Source organism: Poeciliopsis prolifica, unplaced genomic scaffold (assembly GCF_027474105.1).
Source record: "Poeciliopsis prolifica strain line A6 unplaced genomic scaffold, Auburn_PproV2 SCAFFOLD015, whole genome shotgun sequence".
Classification (NCBI taxonomy): Eukaryota; Metazoa; Chordata; class Actinopteri; order Cyprinodontiformes; family Poeciliidae; genus Poeciliopsis; species Poeciliopsis prolifica.
In genome coordinates, this window is record NW_026562390.1 from 1,399,520 (window position 1) to 1,423,555 (window position 24,036).

A 24,036-nucleotide genomic window follows, 5' to 3' on the forward strand; every position below is an offset into this window, starting at 1 on the left:
GCATTTCAGGAGAGTTAATGGATCAGAGACATGTCAGACACGATATTCAAGCTGCTGCCTGCGTGTGTGTGTGTTCTCGGAAACAGATGTCACCTCCCATCAGGTGGAGAAGAGGAAATCTGGAAGAAAATGAAAAATATTCAGCCTGATTTTTCACTGCTGATGGATGAAAGTTAACATCCGTCCATCGTCGACTAGGCCCACATTTAAATATTACACACATATACCTAAATATTATTTTACAAGTCAAATCAAAGCAATTTTTATCTGTTTATTGCCAAATTACATCAATTAGTCCCTCAACAGATCCACAAACTTTTTTTGTGCTAATGTATTAATGTGAGTTTACTGCAAATTTTCTGCTAAAATGATCATTAGGTTTAAGTGATGGTATCTCCCACCTGTAGGTGGCGGAGTTTCTTACTTCTACTACTCTGTTGCCTCAACTTCATGAAAACATGACAAAAAGTCACATTTACTGTCTTATATAAGTATTAATACTGTTAGTTTTTTGCAAATATTTCTAAACTAGCACCACAAAAAGAAATTGCGAAATCCTGGAGTGACGCTGTACTTTTCCATTAATTTTAGTAATTTTATTCTGAAGTATTTCTGGTCTTACTTGAGTAAAATGTCTGGATTTTCTATCCACAGAATGAAAAACAAACATGTTTTAATCAACAATTCACCAAACAGACAAACATCTGGAGGTTTTGTTAACATTTCTGAACTTTTATACTGAAATAAACTGATTTGGAAAACATTTTTTTTGCCTGATTTTGTCATTTTTTGCTACTTATATGAATTATTGCCATTTTGGTCCTGAAAATACCAAAATCTACATTTAACTTTGTTGTTTCGTCTGATGATGTGATTTTTAAATATAAATGATCAATAATTGCATCAATTTCATATTACTTGAGTAGACTTTCTACCAAAAACATATGAACTTTTACTTGCATAAAATTCAAGTATATAATTGCTAATTATTTGATTTGAAAACTTATTTGGAGGATCAGTTAAAGTTCAAATTGTTATTAAACAGTGTCCTCTTGTGGCGTCGCTTAAGAACTACATTTTCCAAGGTTTATTCATGAACGACATGTCCCGCCTCCTTTTACCATAATAACCAATCACAACTCAGGCTGACCTAGAAAGTATAAGCAAAGCCCCCAGCGCTGACTGTAAGGTAAACACTACCTCAAATCTACAGAAATTCAACATGTATTTCAGAAAATTGTTGGAATATATTTAATTTCTAAAGCACACAGATGCTGTAAATCATTTGAAGGGTACACTTGCGTCAATAATTTGGCAAGAAATACCTGCAAGTCATAACGTAGGGCGAAATTTAACCCGTTCACTCTGCTTGGGGTAATTAGCCTTCCAGGCAGCAGAATCAGTGTTGCGCTCTGGACTGATGATAATTAGCTTTCTAAATGTGACCTGTGTCAACGTTGTCTGGAGGAAAGACGTCCTGTAACATTTTGTAAAACGAGGTAACGCCGTTTTTTTTCTGTCAAAACTAACCCTACAATGGGCAGAAGGCATTTATTTGTAACTGTAACTTGCTGTCCGCGTTTGTAAACCGTAACAAACTTTTGAACTGCGAGCTAACGGTTTTCTGTGACGCACTTTCTCGCTAATGCCGAGAGACGAATCAGATAATTTTGTTGGTTTACGTTCGTACTGTTTTTTGTGTCTTTTAACTCTCGGTGAGTGGGTCCCAGTGGGTGGTTTGTTGTGGCGTGAACGCCATGGAGACACGGAGGGTGGGACTTTCATTTTGTCTTTTTTTTTTTTAGTTTAATGGTTTCTAGGCAACGAGCCGCTGCTGTAAAAACCTGCATTTTGCATCCGATCTGCTGCTCCTTTCTCTGGTTGTTTAGAGGTGATAAATAAATTACGTTTTTCGTGTTACAAAGGTTTGCATTATCTAGTTACTCAGTTACATTTACTTGAGCAGCAGTCCTGAAAAAATAAAAGTTTTAGAAGTAGCTTTACTACACACTATTTACTACTGCTCATAAATCTCAATTGTTGGTTTTATACGTTTATGTTGGAGGAAAATATATTAGGACATCTTTTTATATCAAAATGACCAAAAAAGAAAGCAGTGTAGAAATAAGCAGAATATTCATTTTAAAGTCTGCTGAACATAAAAATGCGTTTTAAAAGTTTTTTAATCCTTTTTTATTAATTTCCAAATTCAGCAGCTGTTGAAATACTATATTCTCACCAAATTGTAGCTTTAGATTTTCAATTTAGGCCACAAATACAGACTATTTGGCAAAGTCCTTTCAGATGTTATTTATTTCAGTATTACTTTAAGCATTGGCCAACCAAAATATGTTGGATGTTTTTTCATTCACTTCAAGGTTTAAGATAGTTTTGGGTTTTTCATTACAGTTTAGTTTTATTTTGTTGTGACTTTTTGTCTAATTCAGTTAATTTTGATTAGCTTTCAGAGTGGTTCTGCTACTTTTTGTTTAAAATATTGTTTAGTTTTTCATTACTTATAGTAGTAGTTTTATTTTTTTCATACCTTTGTGATTTATTTTTTTTGACAGAATGAAAAAGGTGAAAGTTATTATCAAGTATTACTTAAGTAAAATTTCTGGATTTTTCACATCCAGAATGAAAAACAAACATGTTTTAACCAAAAATTCACCAGACGCAGACACACACCTTCATTTTTTATTGAAGTTTTTTATTGAAAGAAACTCATTTTGAAAAATTTTTCTTGGCCTGATTTTGTTATTTTGTAATTATGTTATTTATATTTATCATTTTGGTCCTTAAAATATCCAAATTAACTTAACTATTTGTTGCTCCATCTGATTATGTAATTTTTTTATATTAAATGGTTGATTATTTGATCAATTACTCAGTAAATACATTTTAATTTTATTAGAGTAAAAATATGTTGATGTAAAGCTACTCGAGTACAATTTTTGGATACTCTCCCCAACTCTGCTTTAAATTACATTTTTATTAATTTGAGTTAACAGAAATGTTTTTTAAATTATTTTATTTCGTCAGTTTTATTAACCTTTAGTGACAGTGGTCCATTGCGTGAGCCTCCAGTGTCCTTGGCTCTGCTTGGTGAACCATAAGGAGATTATCAGTCAAATATCTGAGCCGGCTAGCAAGCCGTGCTTCACCTCATCCTCCTGTCGCATTTATTCTACCTGCATTTTTCTGTTTTTTTCCTCAACATGACCTGATTTCATCACCATTTAAAATAAAAAAACAGTTTTATTTTCCTCTTTTCACCCTTAATTTCTATAACGTCCATCCAAGATGGCAGCTCGATGAATGTCAGCTGATTAGCGTTGTAGATGTCTGCTGGTGATGGGGGTCTGTTGGGTGTCAGTGAAGCCCCCCGTCAGGAGTTTAGAGCAGATTAACCCCCATATGGCAGCTGAGATAAACCCTCAGTTCTGCAGGGAGATTGAACGAGTCAACAGGTGAGCATTTATGTTTCCTCTGATAAAAACAATAGATTTTAAAAAGTCGGCCGCTCCGTGGGGTTTTATTGTAGCAACACAGCAGCGAACGTTAATCTCACTTCTCTGTGTGAAGGCAGCAGCCTCGTAACGCTCAAGCAAACAAGACTGAACTAAATAAAACAATGAGGTGAATAATAAGACAGTAAATAAACATCTGTAACAATCCCTCTGAGATCACATGACACACAGGCACATTTTGAGACATTTTTTTGTCTGGCATCATAAATATATTACCATATATTATCACCAAACTAAAATGTAAAATGTAAAATGACATAAAATATGTCTCTTCTATGCAGTTTAACAGGATTACCGTTCTGTAATCAGTTAAAATCTGATGACTGTTTAGATGTGCAGAAAACAACAAGACAAAACAAAACTTCTGCTTGTAATTTTAAAATCTGTGTGGCCATTTATTGTTTTTATTTTTATTTTTTGTTTCATTTGGTATTTGTGTGTCTCCCTTTTACTTTTGTGATTTTGATTAATAATTTAAATCTCAAAAATAACTAAAATTTTCATGATTATACTAATAATTAAATATATATATTAATTTTCTTGTATATTTTTATTCAAGAAACATTTATTTTTTCTTTTGTTTTTGTAATTGATTTTTATTTTTCTTATATAGAGTAGAATATAATTTATTGATCCCCAAGGGGAAATTACTGATTTGTTCACAAGCTACTGCATCCAAAGTGATAAGCAGTAAATACAATACAACCATAATCAATGATACAATTTAAAATTTATTTTGAAAAATTCTAATATAAAATTTTTTTCTTTACAGAGAAAATTAAGTATATTTATTTTAATTGAGTGTATATATTCCAGAATAGCTCCCTGTTGACAAACATTCACCATTGTTCATTTTTTTCTTCTCTACGGAGGGCCAAATATGCCAACATCCAGTAACTGTTGCCAAATACATATTCATAAATGTGATCATTTAATATAAAACTCAATGCATAACTAAAGGCTCAAAATATGGAAATACACAGATATGATTTAAAAAAAGTTATAATTGTCTTGTGGCACTTACAACCTTCCATAGTTTAAATTGACAAGTTTGCCATAAATCAGCAAAGAAAAAACATGAAGTGATTACTGAACCATATAATAAACACCAGAAATAAATACATAATTTGTTGCATTTCAGGACTTTTTTTTTCCATATTTCAATTTTTCTGAACTGCATCGATTTCTGTTGGTCCCACAGAACCTGAGAGCGATGCGACTGCTCGACTAAGAAGCTGAGACGTTAGGGCTGAATGGACAGAAGACAAACCAGACCCGGGGTTCTTCACTGGACTCCGACGCCCGTCCGAGAGTCTGCCTCCTCCACGCTGACATCCGACGACTCCTGGGAGGAGGAAGACAATGACGAAGAGGAAGAGGATGACTTCTTCAAGGAAATGAATGAAGATGGCATCATTGGGCTGTCGGAGGCCTTAGAGGAGTGGGAATTAGGGAACCCGAGTGGCGATCCTTGCTCCCCAGAGGACACGGTTCCTAGTGGAGGCAACAAGGATTCATCTCTGAAGTCCTCTGGAGACGATTTTCAACTCCGGACAGCCAGTGAGTTTATTTCTGCTTTCAAGACTAGATGATTAAATATTCAACATATTTTAAAGAGGAAATACTATAAAAAAATTGCTTTTGCATGTTTTTGTACTTCTTTTTGGGTCTTGACTGCTTCAAATTTTAGGCAGTAAGTTCAATTTTTTGGTGCCTTGAAAATGAGCCCTTTCAAGTCCCCTCTCCCCTTGCTTAGGGTTGCTAGGTAACCAGTGTAAGATCCTACCTGTTGCACCAAAGCGGAGCTCCAGCATGTTTGGTCAGCTGGTTTTACCGCGAGACGGGCTGTACAATGGCTGCTGGAAATGGCAAGGGTTTTGTTGTAGACTTACCATCCAGAAACCACTTGCTGCAATGTTGTTGGTTGTGCAGGAGGCTCTACTAATGCTTTTCAAAGATGTGCGGTTGTATAATTGCACATCTATATAAAACTCCAACCTCTTTGATGTAAAAGTATCTTTTAATGTTTTCTTCCTCCGTAGCAGCAGCTGAAAACCCAGAGTCTAACTGTCTGGTCTCCGAGTCCACCTCCTCCTTTTCGCCTCACCTTGCTGCATTCACCGAGGAGGAGCTGACAGCTACTTCAGAGATCGAAGGAGAAACCCTCCCCGACGCAGAAGTAGAGTCTTCCTGCAGCCGCAGCAGCATGAGGTCCAGCCCGCCGTGCCTGGAGCTGAAGCTCAGAGGTTCTCCCCAGCCAGCTGTGGCCAGTTCTGAACAAGAGAACATTCCTTCAGAAGAATCAGAAAAGCAGAAAGCTGGACTCCCTCCTGGAGCTCTGAAGTCCAGGACGTGTTCCCTCGGCGGAGCCCAGAACGGCTCGCCAGAGGCCAGAGGTCGTGACAGAAACGTGAAAGCTGCTGGAGCCAGAAGTAACCCTGCAGGAATGAATGAGCTCAGGTGGGCTCATCTGACTGATTTCAGTAGCAAATCTTCCTCACTATTCTGTTCATGTAAAAAAAACAACAGCATTTTGCAGTAAAATGTGATTTATTTGATCTCCCCTGAAATCAGTTTCCATTAAGCATGTTTTTTGTTTTTTTTGTAATTTCAAACTGAGGAATTTTATGATGAATGAAAATGCAGCTACTGACACCTAATATCTCAGCTTTCACTTTTGTTTTTCCTTTCCAGGAGAGCATCACTGTCTCATCAAACCCTGAACTTCTCAAAGGTGGAACCCAGGATTCATTTCCCCAAGCAAGGCTACCAGCCCCCGAAAGGCAGGAAGTCGTTAGAGAAAGCCACGATGTCGCCGCAGCCCCCCATCGTGTTTAAATCCCCCGCCGACATCGTTCAGGAAGTTCTGTTCAACAGTGGCGGATCCTCCTACTCCTCCGATTCCAACACGCCCACACAGGGTCCCAACTCCACCGTCCCTCTAGAGTTCAGGTGTCGGCAGCAGGCCACCACTCTGCTGCAACAGCTTCAGGTACGATCTGGAGGAAACGCGCCTCTGCTAGCGTTTCCTAGCTCCTGCAGTAGACCGCTAGCCTGCGCTAGTGGTCTACTGCTGGCTTCTTGTGCACAATGGTGAAAGCGGCAGGGAAATAATAGTTAGATTGGGTAATATGGAAAATTAGCATCACAGAGAACTGTTGATGGGCTGAAGACATTGTGTCAGAAAGAGGAGGAGCTTCTTAAAGAGACAGAGGCCCAATTTCAAGGTTTTAAATATTATGTAAAATTGACTTTTTTGAGCTGTACATCATGTAATAATGTTGTTCTGTCATCAAAACAAACCTGGAGTGTTGCTTTGATTCTGTCATTCATGTTTGAGAAATACTTTGATCACCATGGCAACCATTCAGCTGGGCAAAATGCCTGGGTGGACCTAGCTCCGCCTTCAAGGCACAACTCCTCCCCTGAGCTCCTTCAGACTAGCCAGCAGCAATTAGCAAATGTCTGGTTAAACTCATTAAACAAGCTACCTGTCAGTTCACTGCTGCTGAAAATGTTTTAAAGTGCTAATGCAGGAGCCATGTTGTGATGACGTCAACATGAATACATCATGTAAATGTGTCAGATTTCCTGAGGGAGTCTTCCCAAGGGATCAATAAAGTCAAGTCTAAGTCTAAGTCTAATCTGTGAAATGGATTAAAAAAATACAGTCAACATGCTTAGCAAACATACGTGACTTATGATTCACAGTAAGCATTTATAATAAAATTAAAACCAGACGCATCCGTAAGAAGAAAACATTATTTAATTTAAAAATGATTCCAGGCATGAGTACAATTTAGGTTATCTAGTAATAAGTGCTGAAGTAAAACTGTTAAACTTAGTTGAAAAGGATGCAAGTACAATTCAGGCTCAAAAAAGTATATTTAAAAAACAACGTATTTATGATTAAAATGCTATTTTGCTTCATCCATGTGTCCATTCATCCCTCAGAAATTATTTTACTTTATTTCAACTAACTTTCTTTTGTTGTCTAGCTTCAGAATCTGGTTTTCCGGAACAGAGGAATATTTACTCACTTTTTGTCGCTCTGCAGGAAGACTACGATAGGCTGCTGACCAAGTACGCGGAGGCGGAGAACACCATCGATCGTCTCCGTCTGGAAGCAAAGGTAGTTTATCTCCGAGCCTGAGCTCGTTTTTCATATTTCAACCTTTGTGTTTTTTCAGGAAAGCGTCGCTTAGTAATGATGCCGGTGCGATTTATCATTGATCCCACTTTCAAAACAATGACTGCAGTCTCGTTTCCCAAAATTGCTTTTAGATTGAAGATCAGACGGAAGACTTTAAATGGAAATTAAAAAGAAAAATGAAATCCAGCTGTCTTTGTTTATTTTATTTGACCACTCTGCAGCTCAGCGAAATAATGCGTCGTTTTATTCTTGTTTCAAGATGGCGTCTTAACCACAGGGGATCAGCTGAGTGCAAACAAATCACATTTCAGGTGAACATTATGGTAGTTTGTTGAAGGATTGCATCTTTTTAAAGTTACATCCAACTTTTTATCGATGAAAAACAAGTTATTTAGTCAGAAAGGTGTGTTGAATACAAGCTGAAACATTATGACCTATAAAACAATCCCACTTCTTCATTTTAATTTATGTAAAAGGAAAATTCAGCTCAATTCAAATACACTGCAGAAACACAAAATCTTACCAAGTGTTTTCTATTGCAAATATATTAGTAGTCTTGAAAAAGAGAAAACTAAATCCCAAGAAACTCCTCAACAAGAAATATGGGTTTATTGGAAAAGTTCACCAAAAACACTGAGATAATCTGCCAGTGGAACAACTAGTTTCTGCAATTTAAGGAATTATTTACTCTAAGCAAACTCATATTTCTTGCTGAAAAGTTTACATAAATTTTCTCACAATTCAAGTATATTGAAATATATTTCTACTACAAACCAAAACTACTTATTTTGTGCGTACTTTATTTATCCCAAAAGCAAATCAAGTGTTGCAACTCAGACGATCCGAATATCTTCTAAGAGAATCCTCAGTAGCAGTCAGTGTCGCAGTGAATCTGAAGAGGTCTCTGACTGAAGGCGGTTGTTGTTTGACAGTGTTATGAGTGTCGGGTCATGCTAACAGCTCCAGAGTCCAACGTCAGAGACGACGTCCCACAATAACATGTCCTGGACACCAGGCCCTGCTAATCCACCTCATTTGCTTTTGCTGCTACTCTGTCAATCCGTCTGGCTGTGTGGTCAGTAAAGCTGAGGGAAGACTTGGGGTCATAGTTCATTTAAGCTTTTGAGATGCTAATCAGTTGCAAAAATAACTCCTCGTTACCATAGTTACCCATCATAAAAAAACACCTAGAAGTAAAAGAGCAAAAAATCTTTCCAGATTTTATTTCTGTGAATCTTAAAAGGTCAATAAATGAATAAAAGTTAATCATTTATTGACTAAAGTGACTTTAGATGTGCGTAGACTTTAATCTCCTAATAGCATGTAATTATTATAATTATAATTTCTGCCAGTAACCATTTGACTTTCTGTTAAATAAGAAATTAATCTAATTTTCTCTTATAGATTATTTTTAGGTTAACATATTTGCATTTATTTATTTTTTATTAGTTTATTTATATTCAGTAATTGAATTACTTGCATCACTCTCTATATTTTATAAACTTCATCTCTTATGGTTATATTTGTATTATTAATGTTTAACACTTCAGATGGAGTAGCTTGTCAACGAAGCAACAATTTCTCCTTGGGGATCAATAAAATCTATTCTATTCTAATCACAAATGAAAATATCTTGGCCTGACCTGATATTCTGTGGTCCTGCTGTTGGTGCAACCTTTACTTTAACATCCAGTTTCTGGAGACAAAATGTGTAAATGAGCCAAACTGTGAAGTAGAATTAGATATTTGGAAGCAGGTGATTTATAATATTTCTGTTTGTTCGGGTTTTTTCCGTGCAGGTGAACCTGGACTCCGAGCCTCCAAAGGCGGGTCACGCTGTGCCTGCTGGGCTGAACCAGAAGGCTTCATACGCCTTCAAGATGGATTTATTTCACCCTCACAGAGCTACGACCTGCTCTCCTGGACGAGCTTCCCGGCAGGGTAAGGCCGTCGTCCGCTGCCTTTTTCTAATCTGATTCTTTTTTTAAAAACGGAACTGAAGGAATGCGTTTCTGTAACCAGCCTGTTTGTTGAACAGAAAAGTTAGACGCCTCTTCTTTGACATCCGACTTGGGACAGCAACTCTCTAATATCCTCTTCGCTCAGTCTGACAAGTTCCTTCAGCAGGTAACAAAAAATCTAAAACAAAGTTCTACCAACTGGACTTAAAAATGTAAATTTGGATTTTCTTTCCCAGGTGCAAATTTTTGAGGATCTCTTTAAGAAGGATGACCTCGCATCCTTAGAAGAATTAAAGGTGAGAGCAAACCGAGCTTTGATCTGTGATCTGTCTGGCGGCTGTTTTCCAACTTTGCGCCGTTTCTCCCCAGCGCGGCGTTTCTCAGCTCTACGAGGGGCTGAACTCTCTAGAAAGAGGATACCTTCTGGCTCGAGATGAGCACAAGCTCCTGCAGCAGAGAGGACAGGAAACCCGACTTTTTGACCCCGAACGGTGAGCAGGAGAGCCACACAGATGTTTAATAATCAATTATTCTGATGATTAATTGATTAATCGAATGAAAAAACAAGGTGCACATTCTGCAGATTTAAAATATTAGAGATGTAATTAAGTAAAACGTTGTAACTTTGTACAGTTATGACTTAGTTACTGCTCTGAACATGTTCTCCGTTCAGTTAATGATAAATCGTTACTAAATTAGCTGACGATTATTTCAATATTTGATTAATCACGATTAATTGTTTCAGCTCTAAAAACAGTTTTCCAGTTCGTTGGCATGTGGTTGTGTTTCACAGAGTTTGGTTTGCTGTGTTCTAGGAAGCTGGAGAGCCTGATCTTCCAGTGTGGGCTGCGAATGGAGGACCTGAAGGAGCAGGTGGAGCAGATTCAGCAGCAGCAGCTTCAGCATCAGGAGCCGGTTCAGCTGGAAATGTTTCAGCAGAATCAGACTGAGCAGGCGGAGCAGGTTCCGCAGGAACCGATTCAGCAGGAGCTGACTGAGCAACAGGAACCGATTCCAGAGCAGCTTGAGGAGGATCAGATTCAGCAGGAGAAGATTCAGCAGCAAGAGTCGATTCAGCAGGAGGTTCAGCAGCACAAAGCCGCTGCTTCTTGTTGTTCTTCACCTCCTGGAACCTCCTTATCTGATCTGTCTGAAGGAGAAATAACCCAGACTCAACCGCAGGTTCCAGCACTTTCTTCTTTCTGTCTGTTAACGCTTCGCATCTCTGAACGCAACAGAAAATCTGAAAAATGTCTTTGAAGTTGAAAACGTATTTTCTGTACAATTTGGAGTAGGAAGGTCACCTTGAGTAATAAATTTCAGATCCTTTTATTTATTTATTTCACCTGATATTATGCAAACATTATTCAATCAAAACAGGACTGCAGCTCATGATTATTCTGACAATTAATTGATTTTTCCTGACAATTAATCGATTAATCGCAAAGAATTGGCTGTTTAACAGCAGAAAATGCAACCAGACAAATTACCCAGTTCTTTTTAGAATAAGAAATAAACATTTTATTGCCTAAAATATAAAAACAACCTTCCTTTAGTGTGCACTGTGATCATTCGTAGCAAACAATAAGTTTTCAACTAAAAATCTAAGTCAACCATCAGTGTTTGGCTAATTTTTCAAAATTATTTATTGGATTTACCAATTAGTACTGAGACAACATAAAGTATCTAACAAGATGTTTTTTAAGAATGTGATCCAGGTGAAGTTGAAACTACCTGTTGAATTTTGTGTGAAGTTTTTAATATTGTAAATGCAAAATGTATATATTTTTTCTAAAGTTTTGGTGAAACTACCGCCTTGTTGCTCTTTCAGTAACAGTTTTGTGAGTCTGCGTTTTCCAGTTAGCGATTAATTGATTACTAAATTAGTTGACGATTATTTCAAAAATCGATTACTTGTGATTAATCTCATTAATTATTTCAGTTTAATTTTAATTCTGCCTTAAACCAGAATTAAGCACAGAGGTTTGTGTATTAACTCAAACTATAATCACGGTTTCTAAACAATTTTCAGAATACTCTTCAAATGTGCACTGTTTTTTTTTCCCACACATTGATTTAAATAATGTAACCCTGATTATATTTAACAATCATTTTCCCAGAAATTTAAGCTACTATAGTATCTTGTGTTAATGAAGGATTATGGAGGTTAAATCCAGAAGAACGTCTGAAATTTCTACCATAAATATATTTATGTTATGTATAATTCTGACCACAGTTTTTTGATTAAATAAAAACGTTTAAAATAAATATCATTAAAAATGAAGGGCTCCTCTCCTTTCAGAGCCCATCTCTGCCTTCCCAGACGGATTCAGTTTCTGCAGCAGAGCCGGAGACAACATCCGCTTGCAAAAACAGTGAGCAAGAGGCTCAAGAAGACTTCCTGTCTCGCTACTTAAGATCTTTGACTAGAAGGGGCAAACGTGTTGAGTTTGAACCAACTGATTCGGTGGACTAGTAAGTGGAGATTTGCTGATTTAAGCATCTTGTTTTGTTTCTAAACATTACCAGAAAATCAAAAATGACCAGATCTGATGATCGGCAGCCATTTTGGATGTAAATGGAGAATAACAAAGAATCTTTTTTTCCACTCCGTCAGCATGTTTACGTTGCTGTTTTTATTGATTTTTTCTCTGATTAGCTGCCAAACACGGAAGGAGTGTTTCATAGTTCCCAAACCTGCGTCCTCTCTTCCTTCAAACCCGCCTGTGAAGCACGGAGGAGAGAAAGAAGAGCAGAAAGGTTGCAGAAATGGAAACGCTGAAGTCCAGGAAACTTTTGCACAGAGGTGAGTCGAGGTTGAACCACGACTGGCTGTTCTGCCGACTCTGAGCTGATGTTTGTGTCAAATTTGAAAGGGACCTATTATGGAAAATTAAAAATTTTTTTTATGTTTTTATGCTTCCATTTGGGTCTCAACTGCTTCAGAAAACCAGAAACCAAAGTTTTTTGGCATCTGGAGAACGAGGCATTTCAAAAACCTCCTGATTGCCTAGCAACCCAAGAAGAGCTCCAGCACATTTGGTCAGCTGGTTTCACAGTGGCTGCTGGAAAAGACAAGTTGTTTTGTCTTTTCAACCACTTTTCATTCAGAACCCACTTACTGTCATGTTTTGATTCTGTGTTGCATGACTTTGTGTTTTTATGATGTGAACCACTTGGAAAGGCCTTGCTGCTGAAATGGGCTGAACAATCAAATTTGATTGATTGATACTGACTCAACGTCCAGAGTCAACAAAGCCACTTTGCTGCCTTCTTGTTGGTTGTGCACGAGGCTCCACTTCTGCTTTTCAAAGATGTGCGATTGTATAAATCCAAATTTGTTGGCAGCCATTTTCACCTGTGACTGTAAACTTTGCGTTGGGGGGGCGTGGCCAGCAGCAGCTTACCTGGATTTAAAGTGACAGAGACTCTAAAACGCCTGAAATCTCATCAATACAAATGACATTGGTCAAAAACATATTTTGTATTATAACTTGTTATGGGGCAGAAAATAAGTTGAATTTTTGAAAAGCGTTTTTAACGTGTTTATTTTTGAGGTTTAGATCATTTTACCCACTCACCTGTTTCTGCAGCAGAAAAGTGAAATTGGACGTCGTCTCTCTGCGGCGCGCTAAGACCAGCCTTCCCTCATGCAGCCCCCCCTCCACGCCGCCTGCTGCTTCGGCCCGCAGCAGGAAGCGCTTGGAGCGGAGCAGCAGCCTGAGCAGCGCCTGCAGCCTGGCGGACGCAGCGCCAGAATGGAGGAGCTGCAAGGTTGAGACAGGAAGCCGGAGGGTCCCGTCTCAGGTCAGCGCAGGGGGAGACCTTCCTGTTGGCAGCAGATCTAAATCTGCTCCATCAAACAAACACTTCACACAGCAATAGATGTTCATGATCATTTAAAGGTTTGAAATTATCTGGATTTTAATATTTACTTAAACAATCCAGGCTACAGATTGAGAACCGCTAAATCACATGATGTGTAAGACATGCTATAGGATCTTCCAGGTATAAACATTTTTAAAACCAGTTTGGAAACTGGCAATCAACCCAACTGGGATTTGATTTTACTTCATTTTTATTGGCATTGATTTTCTTTGTCTGCCATTTTATTGTGTTTTATTTTTCTTTATCTTATTCATTATTACTGATGTTCAGCACTTTGTTTCAGCTCTGGCTCGAGTTAAAAAGCTTTATAAGTGCAAGTGATGAGGATATATAAGGTCTACAAAATAAGATTTCAGGCGTCACTTTTTCAAAAAACTAAATACTTGCAGCCGATAACGATGCTGTATGTAACTCACAGTGGAGTATTCAGAAACTTTACTCTAGTAAAAGTAAAGCTACTCCTAAAAGTAACATTTTCACAAAAAATGTAAGACATTTTCATACTCATCTTCCAGTGGAACTAATACTTTTTTTATTAATATTGAGTAATTATTTACTTCATAAAGAGCTCCAATATCGTACTGAAAAGTTTCTTATAAGTAGCAATTTTTGGCTTAATTCAAATGTACCGTAAAAAGATATTTGCACTAGAAACTAGAGAAAAATACTTGGTAAGATTCAGTGTATCTGCAGTGAGTTAATGTAACTGAGTACATGTAACTAGTTACTACCCAGCTCTATCACGTCAACAGAAACGTTTCCTCTGTTTTCACTGATCAGGATCGGATCTCCCCAGAGACGGACAGCGGGTTCATGGGCTCCGAGAGCAGTCATCAGATTCCTGGGGTAGTTCCGCTCCGCTACCACCAGGTGGCGACAGAGAGGTGGGGCGCACTGACTCACTGATCCACTTACCGATATTTGGGGTTCAGTATCTGCCGATACAGAAAACGTTTCTCTTTTTAAAAAACAGACATAAATGTTTTGAATTAGAAATTTATTTTATAACTTAAATATACAAAAATATTCACGAGTTTGGACAAATATCAGTAGAATTAGGAGAATAACAGCCGATGTAAAGAAACTAAAACAATACTTTGGTCAAACACGTAAAAATAACCTGCAACAAACCTTTTTCAAAACATGTAATTAGGAATTTTAAATACATTTTAAGTATGTCACAAAACATAGAATTAGACTGAACAGATCCGCTCTGATGGATTGTTTCAGTTTGAATCTGTTGATGTGTTTCTGCAGCGTGTCGGATCTCCAGGACAGAAGCCCAAACAGCCCCCTGTCTGCCTCCCAGCTGGACACGGGGCCTGGATCCGGCACCGAGCCGGGGCTCCGTCAGAGGAGGAGGAGCAGGCAGAGGAGGCGCACCTTCTCCCCCCAAAGCTCCATCAGCCAGAGGAAACAGGCCAGAGCCGACGCCAAGCCCTCTGACCTCTGGACGCTCTTTTACTCCAGCACAAGCAACGGTAAAAACCTACAACAGGTTTCATCTCGGATTATTGTTTGGCAGAGCATAACTCAGAATATTGAGAAAATTTACACATTTTTCTAAATTATTCTAAAGAGCAGCAATGCTATCTGACACATTCACAAAGCAACCAATCCAGGAGCTCCATTTATCGTCCTTGGAGCTGATTGGATGAAAACAAAGAAGTCTGTGACTATAGGGACGTAGCAAGCATTTTAGAGTGAAGTATTTGCAGCTTTTAGCTGCTTAAAGGAAGCTGCATACCAACAATCCAGTACAATTATTATTATTTTTCACTTTACACTACATTTTATTAACATATTGACCCAGAAGTAAACAAAACTCAAATTAAATGTAAAATATACACGACTTATTACCATAAAAAACAGAATGTGAGACTTTTTAGGCATGAAAAAGTATATTTACTTTAGTTACTGAATAATTAGCTTTCATACTGCATTTAACTCAAATGTTCATTCATTTTCATATTTAAATATTTATGTTAGGTAAATAAATTTAAAATGTATTTATTAAACTTCATGTGGGTTCAACACATGTTGGCAAAATCAAGTGAACTGAATGAAGTGACAAACTTGACAGTAAAAGCAAAACAAACACGGTTTTCCCGCCGGGTTCAGTCTTTCCTGTTTCTCCCTCTCAGCTCGCTCCGTCTCTGAAGAGCAGCGCAGCGTCCGCTCCGCCGCCGCCGCTGCTGCCGCCGCCGCCGCCGCCGCCAGCGGCTCTCTCTCCAGCTCCCCGCCGCCCGCCCGCCGCCGCCATGGCGACCCCCCCAGAGGGCGGAGCTCCAGCTGCGGGGGAGGGGGAGGGGGGAACCCCATGTGAGTGTGTGGACGGGCCGTTGCCACGGCGACGTTAAAGGGACAGTGACGCGTTGAATTGGTTCCAGCATCAGTTTGTTTGGTGACAAAGTGAATTAAAGCCTGAATCTGGAAAATAAACATTATTTACAGATGAAACCGTATATTTACACACACCGGATAAAATGGCGGACATGTTCTTTTCCTCGCCGTCTGAAATTTAAATCCTTTTCTTGTTTAGGTCAAAGTCACCAAAATTATTTATGTCTGCTAAACTTTGCATAAAATAATTGTAGATTTTTTTTTTTTTAGCTTTTTTGGAATATTATGGTTTAAGTGTTTAGTTTTTGAATTAATATGTTACAACATTTAATTTCCCTTTGCAATCAGTAAAGTATTTTTTGATTTGAACCAAATTTACTGTAGCACATCTTGATTAGTAGTTTCTATAAGTTATTGATCGTATGGGTTATTGATCTGTGTACTTTAGATAAGGTTTGGCTCATATCCTATACAATAAATGAAGGTATTGACTTTTTTTTTGTCAAATTCCTCTGTTGTTAGAGTGTGAGACGTTTCAAACCATTCCATTTTGTATTATTTTAGTTTAGCTTGTCATTGTTAATAACAGTAATAAATGCTCTTATAATTGTGAATTGAAACTTTTTTTTAATCAGTTTGTGTTGTTTTTATCTAAAGTGGTGAAAACTTACCTTGAAAATGAATTTCACTGTTAGAAAAGTAAAGTGTTTACTTGTTTATATGGTTTAACAACATTCAAGCTTTTCTGTTCCTGCAAAGATCAAGTAGAAAAACACTGAAATCTTTTAGGTGGATATTTACAGTAATTTCAAATGAGAGCATATCTATTTAAGTAAACAAATCCGTTTTATTGGTGTTATGTAATTTCTCCAAACTGAATTTGTGGTTTTTATTGGCTGTAGCCATAAACGCTGAAATTTCCAGAAATAAAACTAGTTAAATTTATCATCTGTGTTGAAACCAAACTGCTGGAATAAATATCCCGGTTTATGGAGATGTTTAATCTTGTTTAATTTTCTGTATTTTATTGCAGAATCTGCTGCTTTTCAGTGAGATTAATAGGAGGTACAATCTGTTGTTCACTGCATGGTGTGGTGCTGCATGTTTGTGGGACTTAACTGGAAATGCTCCCAGTAAAGCAGCTTTTCTTACTGGTTTGCTGTGTGAAACTAAACCCAGGCTTCCAGGTAAACATGCATCTTATGATCCTGACTCACCCGCCTGTTTTCCTGCTCTGCAGTGACGCGTTCCTGATCCTGCAAGCCGAAGTTAACCGCCTGAAGGAGAAACTGGAAATTTCTCGGCGGTACGAGGAACCGCTGAGCTCGACGAAAAACGAGAAGCCGCTGGGCGCCGCGACGACTTCGGCTCAGAAAACCTTCTGCCGCCGCTCCTCCCCGTCTCCCATCAGGTCCGATTTTATCCTCCAGCCTCGACTTAGTCCCAGGTCTGCACACCTTCATTGCAGCAATAGCTGAGGACACTGCAAAACGCTACACCAAGCAGCTCTGCACCCGAAATGAGACAAAACGAACTTAAAAATAACTTTTCAGCAAGAAATGTGAGCTTTTTGAAGTCAATAATTCCTTAATATTGATGAACAAACTGCAATAAAACCCACTCTGTGAAATAATCTTCACAATACTATCAAGATATATTTTTGAAATATTCCTCATTTTCTGCTTCGGTTTTTCTTTGTTTGGGTGTGGAGGAATTTTTTTTTATAAATATATATAAATATATTTACATTTTTTTAAACATTTTATTTATTTTTTGCTTTCCTTCATACGGTCACTACATAAAAACTATCTATATGTTCACGTGCTGGTCATGAAATTAGAATATTCTGAAAAAGGTTGATTTAAAAATCATTCAGTTCATCTATTGCAGCGACCCGCGGCTCTTTAGCGCCGCCCTAGCGGCTCTTTGGAGCTTCATCAAAAATGTTTGAAAATGGGAAATATAGTTTTTGTTTTAATAAAAGCCGAAACTACAAATTTACATCAATAAGCGATACAGTAATTTTCATCAGTACACATTTAGAATGACACTCAGCGATATTATTTTGTGTCGTTGCTCAGGTTGTGTTGCTCATGGCTGCTTTGTGTTACTGTTGCACTGACTTGCTTGGCTTTTGCACAGAAATTGAACTTAAACTCTATTAATTTAATTTTATATGCTTTACGTTTTCAAAAGGCTGCCGTTTTATTTCACTCCTTTTGTTGTTGTTTTATCTTAACGGTGATTATTCACAAAGAGCGATCGTCTTTATGCAAACTGCATTTGGGGGCAGATTTTCCAAAAAGGGAAAACATTGACACTTTCTCTGTCGCTCTTCATAATAAAAATGATATCAAAAATCTGATATCATTTATTTAGTTAGGGTTTGGGGTTAGGGTTTAGTGACTTGTTTTTAGCTGTTTTTCAGTTTTTAGTTGTTTTTAGCTGTTTTTCAGTTTTTAAACGTGTTTTCCCGTCTGCTCGTCAGATCCACGGAGCTTTGCAGTGACGTCGGTCTGGAGAGGAAATTAGTTCAGACCTTCGATGACGTCGAACCGGAGACGCTCGTCTCTCATCGAACCAGAGAGACGAGAGGCGCCGCTGCGCCAAAACAACAGAATCTCTTCTGTGAGTTTACCAATACTTTAACTAGACACCTGCAGGCTGTTTAAGCAGCTGCAGTAATTTAAAGCTTCCTGGAATTGTTGAATTTCATTTAGGTGTTTTCAAAGTTTGGAAATGTTTGATTTCTGTCCTTGAAAAGTGATGAATGTTTAAATATTAGTTAAATTTAACGCTAAATTAAAATCCTAAATTTGGTAAATGTTATTTACAGTTGGAACCAAATGCTTAAAGATAATAAAGTTTCTTTTTTTTTTAGGTCAGTTAGAATCAGAAAAATGTTTTCTGTTTATCAAATGCCAGAAAACTTTAAGATTTTATTTAGTAATTTCTGTGGACCAGTCAGCGTGTAGAGACCTACAAGAATACAATCATAAATGATCATTAATAAGAGTAATAAATTATATCACATAATAGTGAATTAGAACTTCCTGCTTTAGTTCATCTGTATTGTTTTTATCTCTAATCTGGTGCTGGAAAAGTTTGGAAAATTCCCTTGAAAATCCTTAAAAACCTCTTTAATTTTACTGTTAGGAAATATAAAACCAGAAATGATCACCATTCGGTCTCTCGTTCTGGGCTTTATAAAAATTGGTGCAACATACCAGTAATTCTTTTTTCCCGCTCAATAACAGGAAGTTGTTTATTGCGTCTTGTTTTGTTTTTTCAGTCAGGGGATCAGAACCGGAGCAGCTTCAGTCTCAGGTTTCCAGATTCACCCAAACGTCTCTGGCGCCGCCAAACATCTCGACCTCTGACGTTCGCAGCAGGAAAACACAGACGTGTAAGGATTTATCTCACGTTCTGCTGCTGCTTAAATGAATAAAACGCGGTTTTAAAACTCAGGGTTTGTCTCTGCAGGGATGTCCTCCGCTCCGGAAGCTGCAGACAAACCTGACGGCAAAGACCAGAGTCCTCTCTGTCCTCAGTGTCTGTCCATCCTCAGGCAGCCTGCACAACGTAAATCACAAGCTCTCATCCCCAGCCTGAGGCTCCGCCCACACCGAGACCTTTCAGGCGAATCCACTCAGGATTTCTGTCACTTAGGCTGTTCAGAAACCCACTCAGCTCCAAAAACACAAAACCCAGCCCCTGATGAAACTACAGGGGCCAAAACATGCGCAGCTTTTCTTGTAAAAACTTAGATTGTGGAGTTTGAAACGTTGAAAATTTGGTAGAAAGAAATCAGAAATGTTTAGATGAATCTCAGAAGTTTTCTGGCAAAACCGTAAAATTTTTTATAGTTTTGAAACGTTGAATATTAGTGAGAAAGAACTCAAAAAATTTTAGATAAATTTTAGAAATTGACAAGAAAAATGTTGAAATTACGAAAATTTTCCCCCTAAAAATTGAGAGATTAATCACAGAAATCCTCGAGCATGAAGATTTCTAGAGTTTGAACAGCAGAAAATTTGCAACAAAAAAACTTTTTCTAGGAAAACTTGTTCTTTTGGAGTTTGAAATACTATAAAAACATGCAGTGCTTGTTTCCAAGTGTACAGGGCCTTCGTCTGCTGCCTCTGAGTTTTATTTAAACATTTTAACGCCTACATAATTCTGCATGACTTCTGCGTAATTAATGAAGTTTTGCTTGATATGTGCTGGCAGGTCCACCAGGGGGCAGCAGAGAGCCGTCGGACCCGCCGTGTTGGTACCGCTGTCACATCTGTGGACTTCTCAAAATGCACAAATGCAAAGATTCAGGTGATTTAAGGAGAGAATAATCAATTAACACTGGTGAAGAAACTAACAAAACAAAATCAAAGAAAAACTGACTTACTTGGATATGAAACTGTTTTATTCACAGATTGTTACAGATACTTTCCCTCCAGTCACGTAAACCAGCAGCCAAGTTCCCCAGACAGAACCAGGAGGTCCAGCGTCGCCGCAGTTTCACCTTCAACCCTGAATCAGATGCCTTTGCACCCACAACAGCTACAGTGAGAAACGCACAAAAACTAACAAACCCAATACAGAAAAAACAGAAATTCTGAGAATTTTCCAGAAAACACACAAAAGTTTTTGGGTTTGAAAGTTTTCAGATTTGGTCGTCCCAGACGATGTCCTCCTCCGGCCACCAGAGGGCGCTCACACGCACGTTTAATATTTGTGGAGCAACAGAAAATATCAGCAGACTGAGATGTTCCTTTTTTATATATTTTATAATTATGTCCAAGTTTAATGTTGAGAAAAACAAAATTTTCTAATTATTTATTATTAATAAACAGAAATATTTTTATTTAATTTGCGAGAAAAATAAACATGTTTTTAATTCAGTTGACATAAAAGAAATGTAATATCAGTCGGCCATCTTGACACAAGATAAAACTGGGCTTTTTAAGAAAATGGCCGCTTATCAGTTAAACACTCTAATATAAATGGATTTTGAAGTGAATTTTTAAATTGTGTTTAAATAAATATTTATGAAGCATAAATTGAAATAATCAGTTCTTTTTATTATTAACCCTGATATTTTCCTCCTTTTTTCCAGGATGCCCTCCAAACCTCGGTGTTCCTCTGCTGACATGTCGCCGGGCCACGGCTCAGGACTCTGGCGTCCCAGAGAGAGGAAGAGCCGCCGCAGACGCTCGTACGCGGGGGAGGGCCAGGCGTCGCTGGACGGCTCTCTGGAGCGCGCCATCCGCGCGGCGCGGCGCATGAAGCACACGTCCAGACACATGGCGCACTCGCTGGCGTCGGGCCTCGTCTACCAGAAGCTGCTCACGCAGTCCTGCTACTACTAGAGGCCAGGGGACAGCAACTCTACCAAAGTGAATAAAAACAGTAAATTTTCTGCTTTGTTACTTTTCTTTGGTTTTACTCTCAGGAGAAACTTTTCCATTCGGCTTTTGAAGATGAATTTTATTGTTTTGTTATAAATGTGCGCAAAATATTGTCAATATGTCAAAAAACACGACTTTGTAATTGCGTTGTTTCCACTTCCTGTCGTCGTCTTTGTCGTTTCTTGCAGTGGTAGCATCCTGTTGTTGTTACCTGCAAAACAAAGTTGTTGTCTTTTTTTTGCATTCCAGTTTTGATAAAGTAAAAAAAGCCTCATCTCAACATGAAAGACTTTTTAGCAAATTTTTAAAAGTTTTTTTTCTCCATCAGATAAATTTATTTTTGTAATTCCAATTTGCACAATTTTCTGGTCAATGGAAACGCAGCTGATGAAAATAGTTTTATGTTTATATGAGATAATGATAAAACTAAAATTACTAATTTTTAATAAGTACTGTAGATCATATTGATTTAATTTACATGTTGTAAATGTTTTTGTAACTCACTTTTCTATATATTTATTAATATGTTTTAACTGTAAACTAACTTCATTATTTCTCTTTATGTATATAAATGATTTTTGTGATTCTGAACTTTAAACTCTCTTCCTGCTGAGATCAGAGTCATTTCAGAATAAGAGCTCGACATTATTTCAGGTATAATTTGTTAGTCATGTGACCAGATGGGAGATGTGACCTCCGACCTGCAGAGATCTCGCTCACCAGCAGATGGCGCCGACCAGCTGTAATGTAAGTAAGATCTTTAGCTTTTATTCTACATTAAACTTAAACAGTTTCACTTGAATTTTGTCCTTTTTTATGTAAAATTGGCTGAGAATTTAAAGGTGAAATTAAATCAAAATTATTTTTTCCAACATTTTCATACAAAGTATTGTTTTATATTAAAACAACGAAGGTTGAATATTGAACGACAGCAGCTGAAGGTCTTTCAGTTTTATTTTTTACCACTTTTCCTCTTTTAGAAACAGCAAATTTAACCATTTCTGTTTCAGATAAACCTCAGTCTAAACTCAAACTAAATTTTTATTAGTTTCATCTTTGAACTTTGGTTCATATTTCTGACTTCACACCAAAAATATACAAGTTATGTTACAGTTGATTCTTTTATCTATTAAAACTTATACATTAAAACACAAAATCTGAACGTATTTTGTGTAATTTGTAGTGCAGTTATCTTAGCAAACAAATACAACAAAACATTTTTATTTTTTGCTGAAAAGTCACTATAAGTTAGTTTTTGAGTAAATAATTCCTTAATTTTGCTAAAAAGTTCTGATTACACTACAAATTATATCACTACACATGGAAAGTCATTTTACAAGAGAAACTTTTTAAATCAATATTTAAGAGTTATTTACTAAAAAATCAGCTGATATCTTGTATTTCAGGTGTAATAAGATATTTTAACTTTATCGTATCAGTTATCATTTAAAATGATAAATAATAATGTAAAAATTTTGACTTTTTGTTTTCACTGTAAAACCTTAAAAAAGTCATGTTTCTTATCATAACATTTTTAAAAACATTAATGTGACAAATTGTACTTTTGTATGTACGAAAACTTTTTTTGTGCCGAAACCCAGCTTAGATTTTAAATATTAAGTATATAGTAGAAATGCAGTCATGAGATGTGAAAGACGGCGATATGTAATGGAAGCCAATTTATTAGACAGCCTTAGTACATGTCGGTACACATGGATGTGCTTTGTGCTTACACACTCGCAAACATACAGTCCCAATAAGAAACAAGACAGACTGTTATTTTTCTCTGATGAATAACTTTTAAATAAATACATTGATTGGGCAAATAAAGCCTAAATTATAAATATATAAAAAAACAAAAACTCAAGCATTTGCATCACAGAAAACTCATTATAGGGCAAAATACGACTTGTTTGGCCTACAGAAGGGAGGCGATATCACGCAGGTTTAGTTTTATCATTGCAAAGCCATTCAACTTCAGGGACGGGGTCACGTTGCACCAAAAACAAAGTAGAGTAGTAAATATTTTACCTAGTTTAACATCTACAGCTAAAACGTCACAAACACGGCGGCTTCACAGAAAAGGCTTCACTACTGCACTGCTTTAAAATAAATCACAATTCAACAGTAAGACGCTAAAACAGCAACGTATGGCAGATACACGACACTACTTACTCAGTGCACGGCCCGGTTTGTACTAATGATCTGACAGGATACAATACTGAAACACAGCCGGGCCTCTTTAGGGTTAATCATTAATATAGCAAGCAACAGCCTTTTTTAACAATAAATCTTCTTTTTGAGTGGAAAAAGGTTGGTGCAGGAAATTACAGTAAGGAGGGGTGAAGGAAGGTTTTAGCGTTCATTTAATATTTTTGTTTCTCTTCCTAACTGAGCTTATTGGGCGAATACTGAAACCAAGAACTTTGTTTTTTGAGAGTCAAACAAGCCGGCACAAACGAGAAGAACGTAAAAATCTCTGTAACATTGTTCTCCCTGTTGGCGCTCGTCATGTGCTTAACATTTTCAGCAACGTTTCTACAACAGAAAAACAGCCAGGTTTGGTAGATTAGCTTGTTAGCTTGGTTAGCAAATAGCTAGCTAGCAAATTCAACTGGAGAAAACTGCTAAGATGTTTGTTGGTTGAAAATGTTATTTTGAAATTAAATGTATTCAGATTTTCAAAATAGGAAAATGTCTTTAAGAAGGTACAGTAACAAAAGGAGAAAAACGGTTAATTTAACTGGCTAGCTTAG

The 24,036-nt window shown here is 37.4% G+C and overlaps 1 protein-coding gene across 4 annotated transcripts; it reads left to right on the plus strand.

Annotated features, from left to right (window-relative positions):
- Positions 1-1,363: 1,363 nt before the first annotated feature.
- On the plus strand, positions 1,364-21,291 carry akna (AT-hook transcription factor). 4 transcript variants are annotated; one of them, XM_055040247.1, is made up of 23 exons: positions 1,364-1,499; positions 4,732-5,090; positions 5,573-5,990; positions 6,225-6,522; positions 7,588-7,662; positions 9,483-9,624; positions 9,722-9,810; positions 9,881-9,940; positions 10,014-10,135; positions 10,460-10,826; positions 11,947-12,119; positions 12,304-12,450; positions 13,238-13,451; positions 14,313-14,416; positions 14,790-15,013; positions 15,677-15,854; positions 17,116-17,322; positions 18,364-18,503; positions 19,168-19,281; positions 19,359-19,457; positions 20,106-20,201; positions 20,305-20,437; positions 20,989-21,291. In XM_055040247.1, exons 2-23 carry the CDS (start codon positions 4,784-4,786, stop codon positions 21,239-21,241), a joined length of 3,960 nt encoding a protein of 1,319 aa, XP_054896222.1. In that variant the 5' UTR covers positions 1,364-1,499; positions 4,732-4,783; the 3' UTR covers positions 21,242-21,291. The 4 variants fall into 4 exon arrangements, with proteins under 4 accessions (XP_054896222.1, XP_054896225.1, XP_054896223.1 ...); XM_055040250.1 differs by having other exon boundaries at positions 17,116-17,286; XM_055040248.1 differs by having other exon boundaries at positions 13,241-13,451.
- Positions 21,292-24,036: the final 2,745 nt, after the last annotated feature.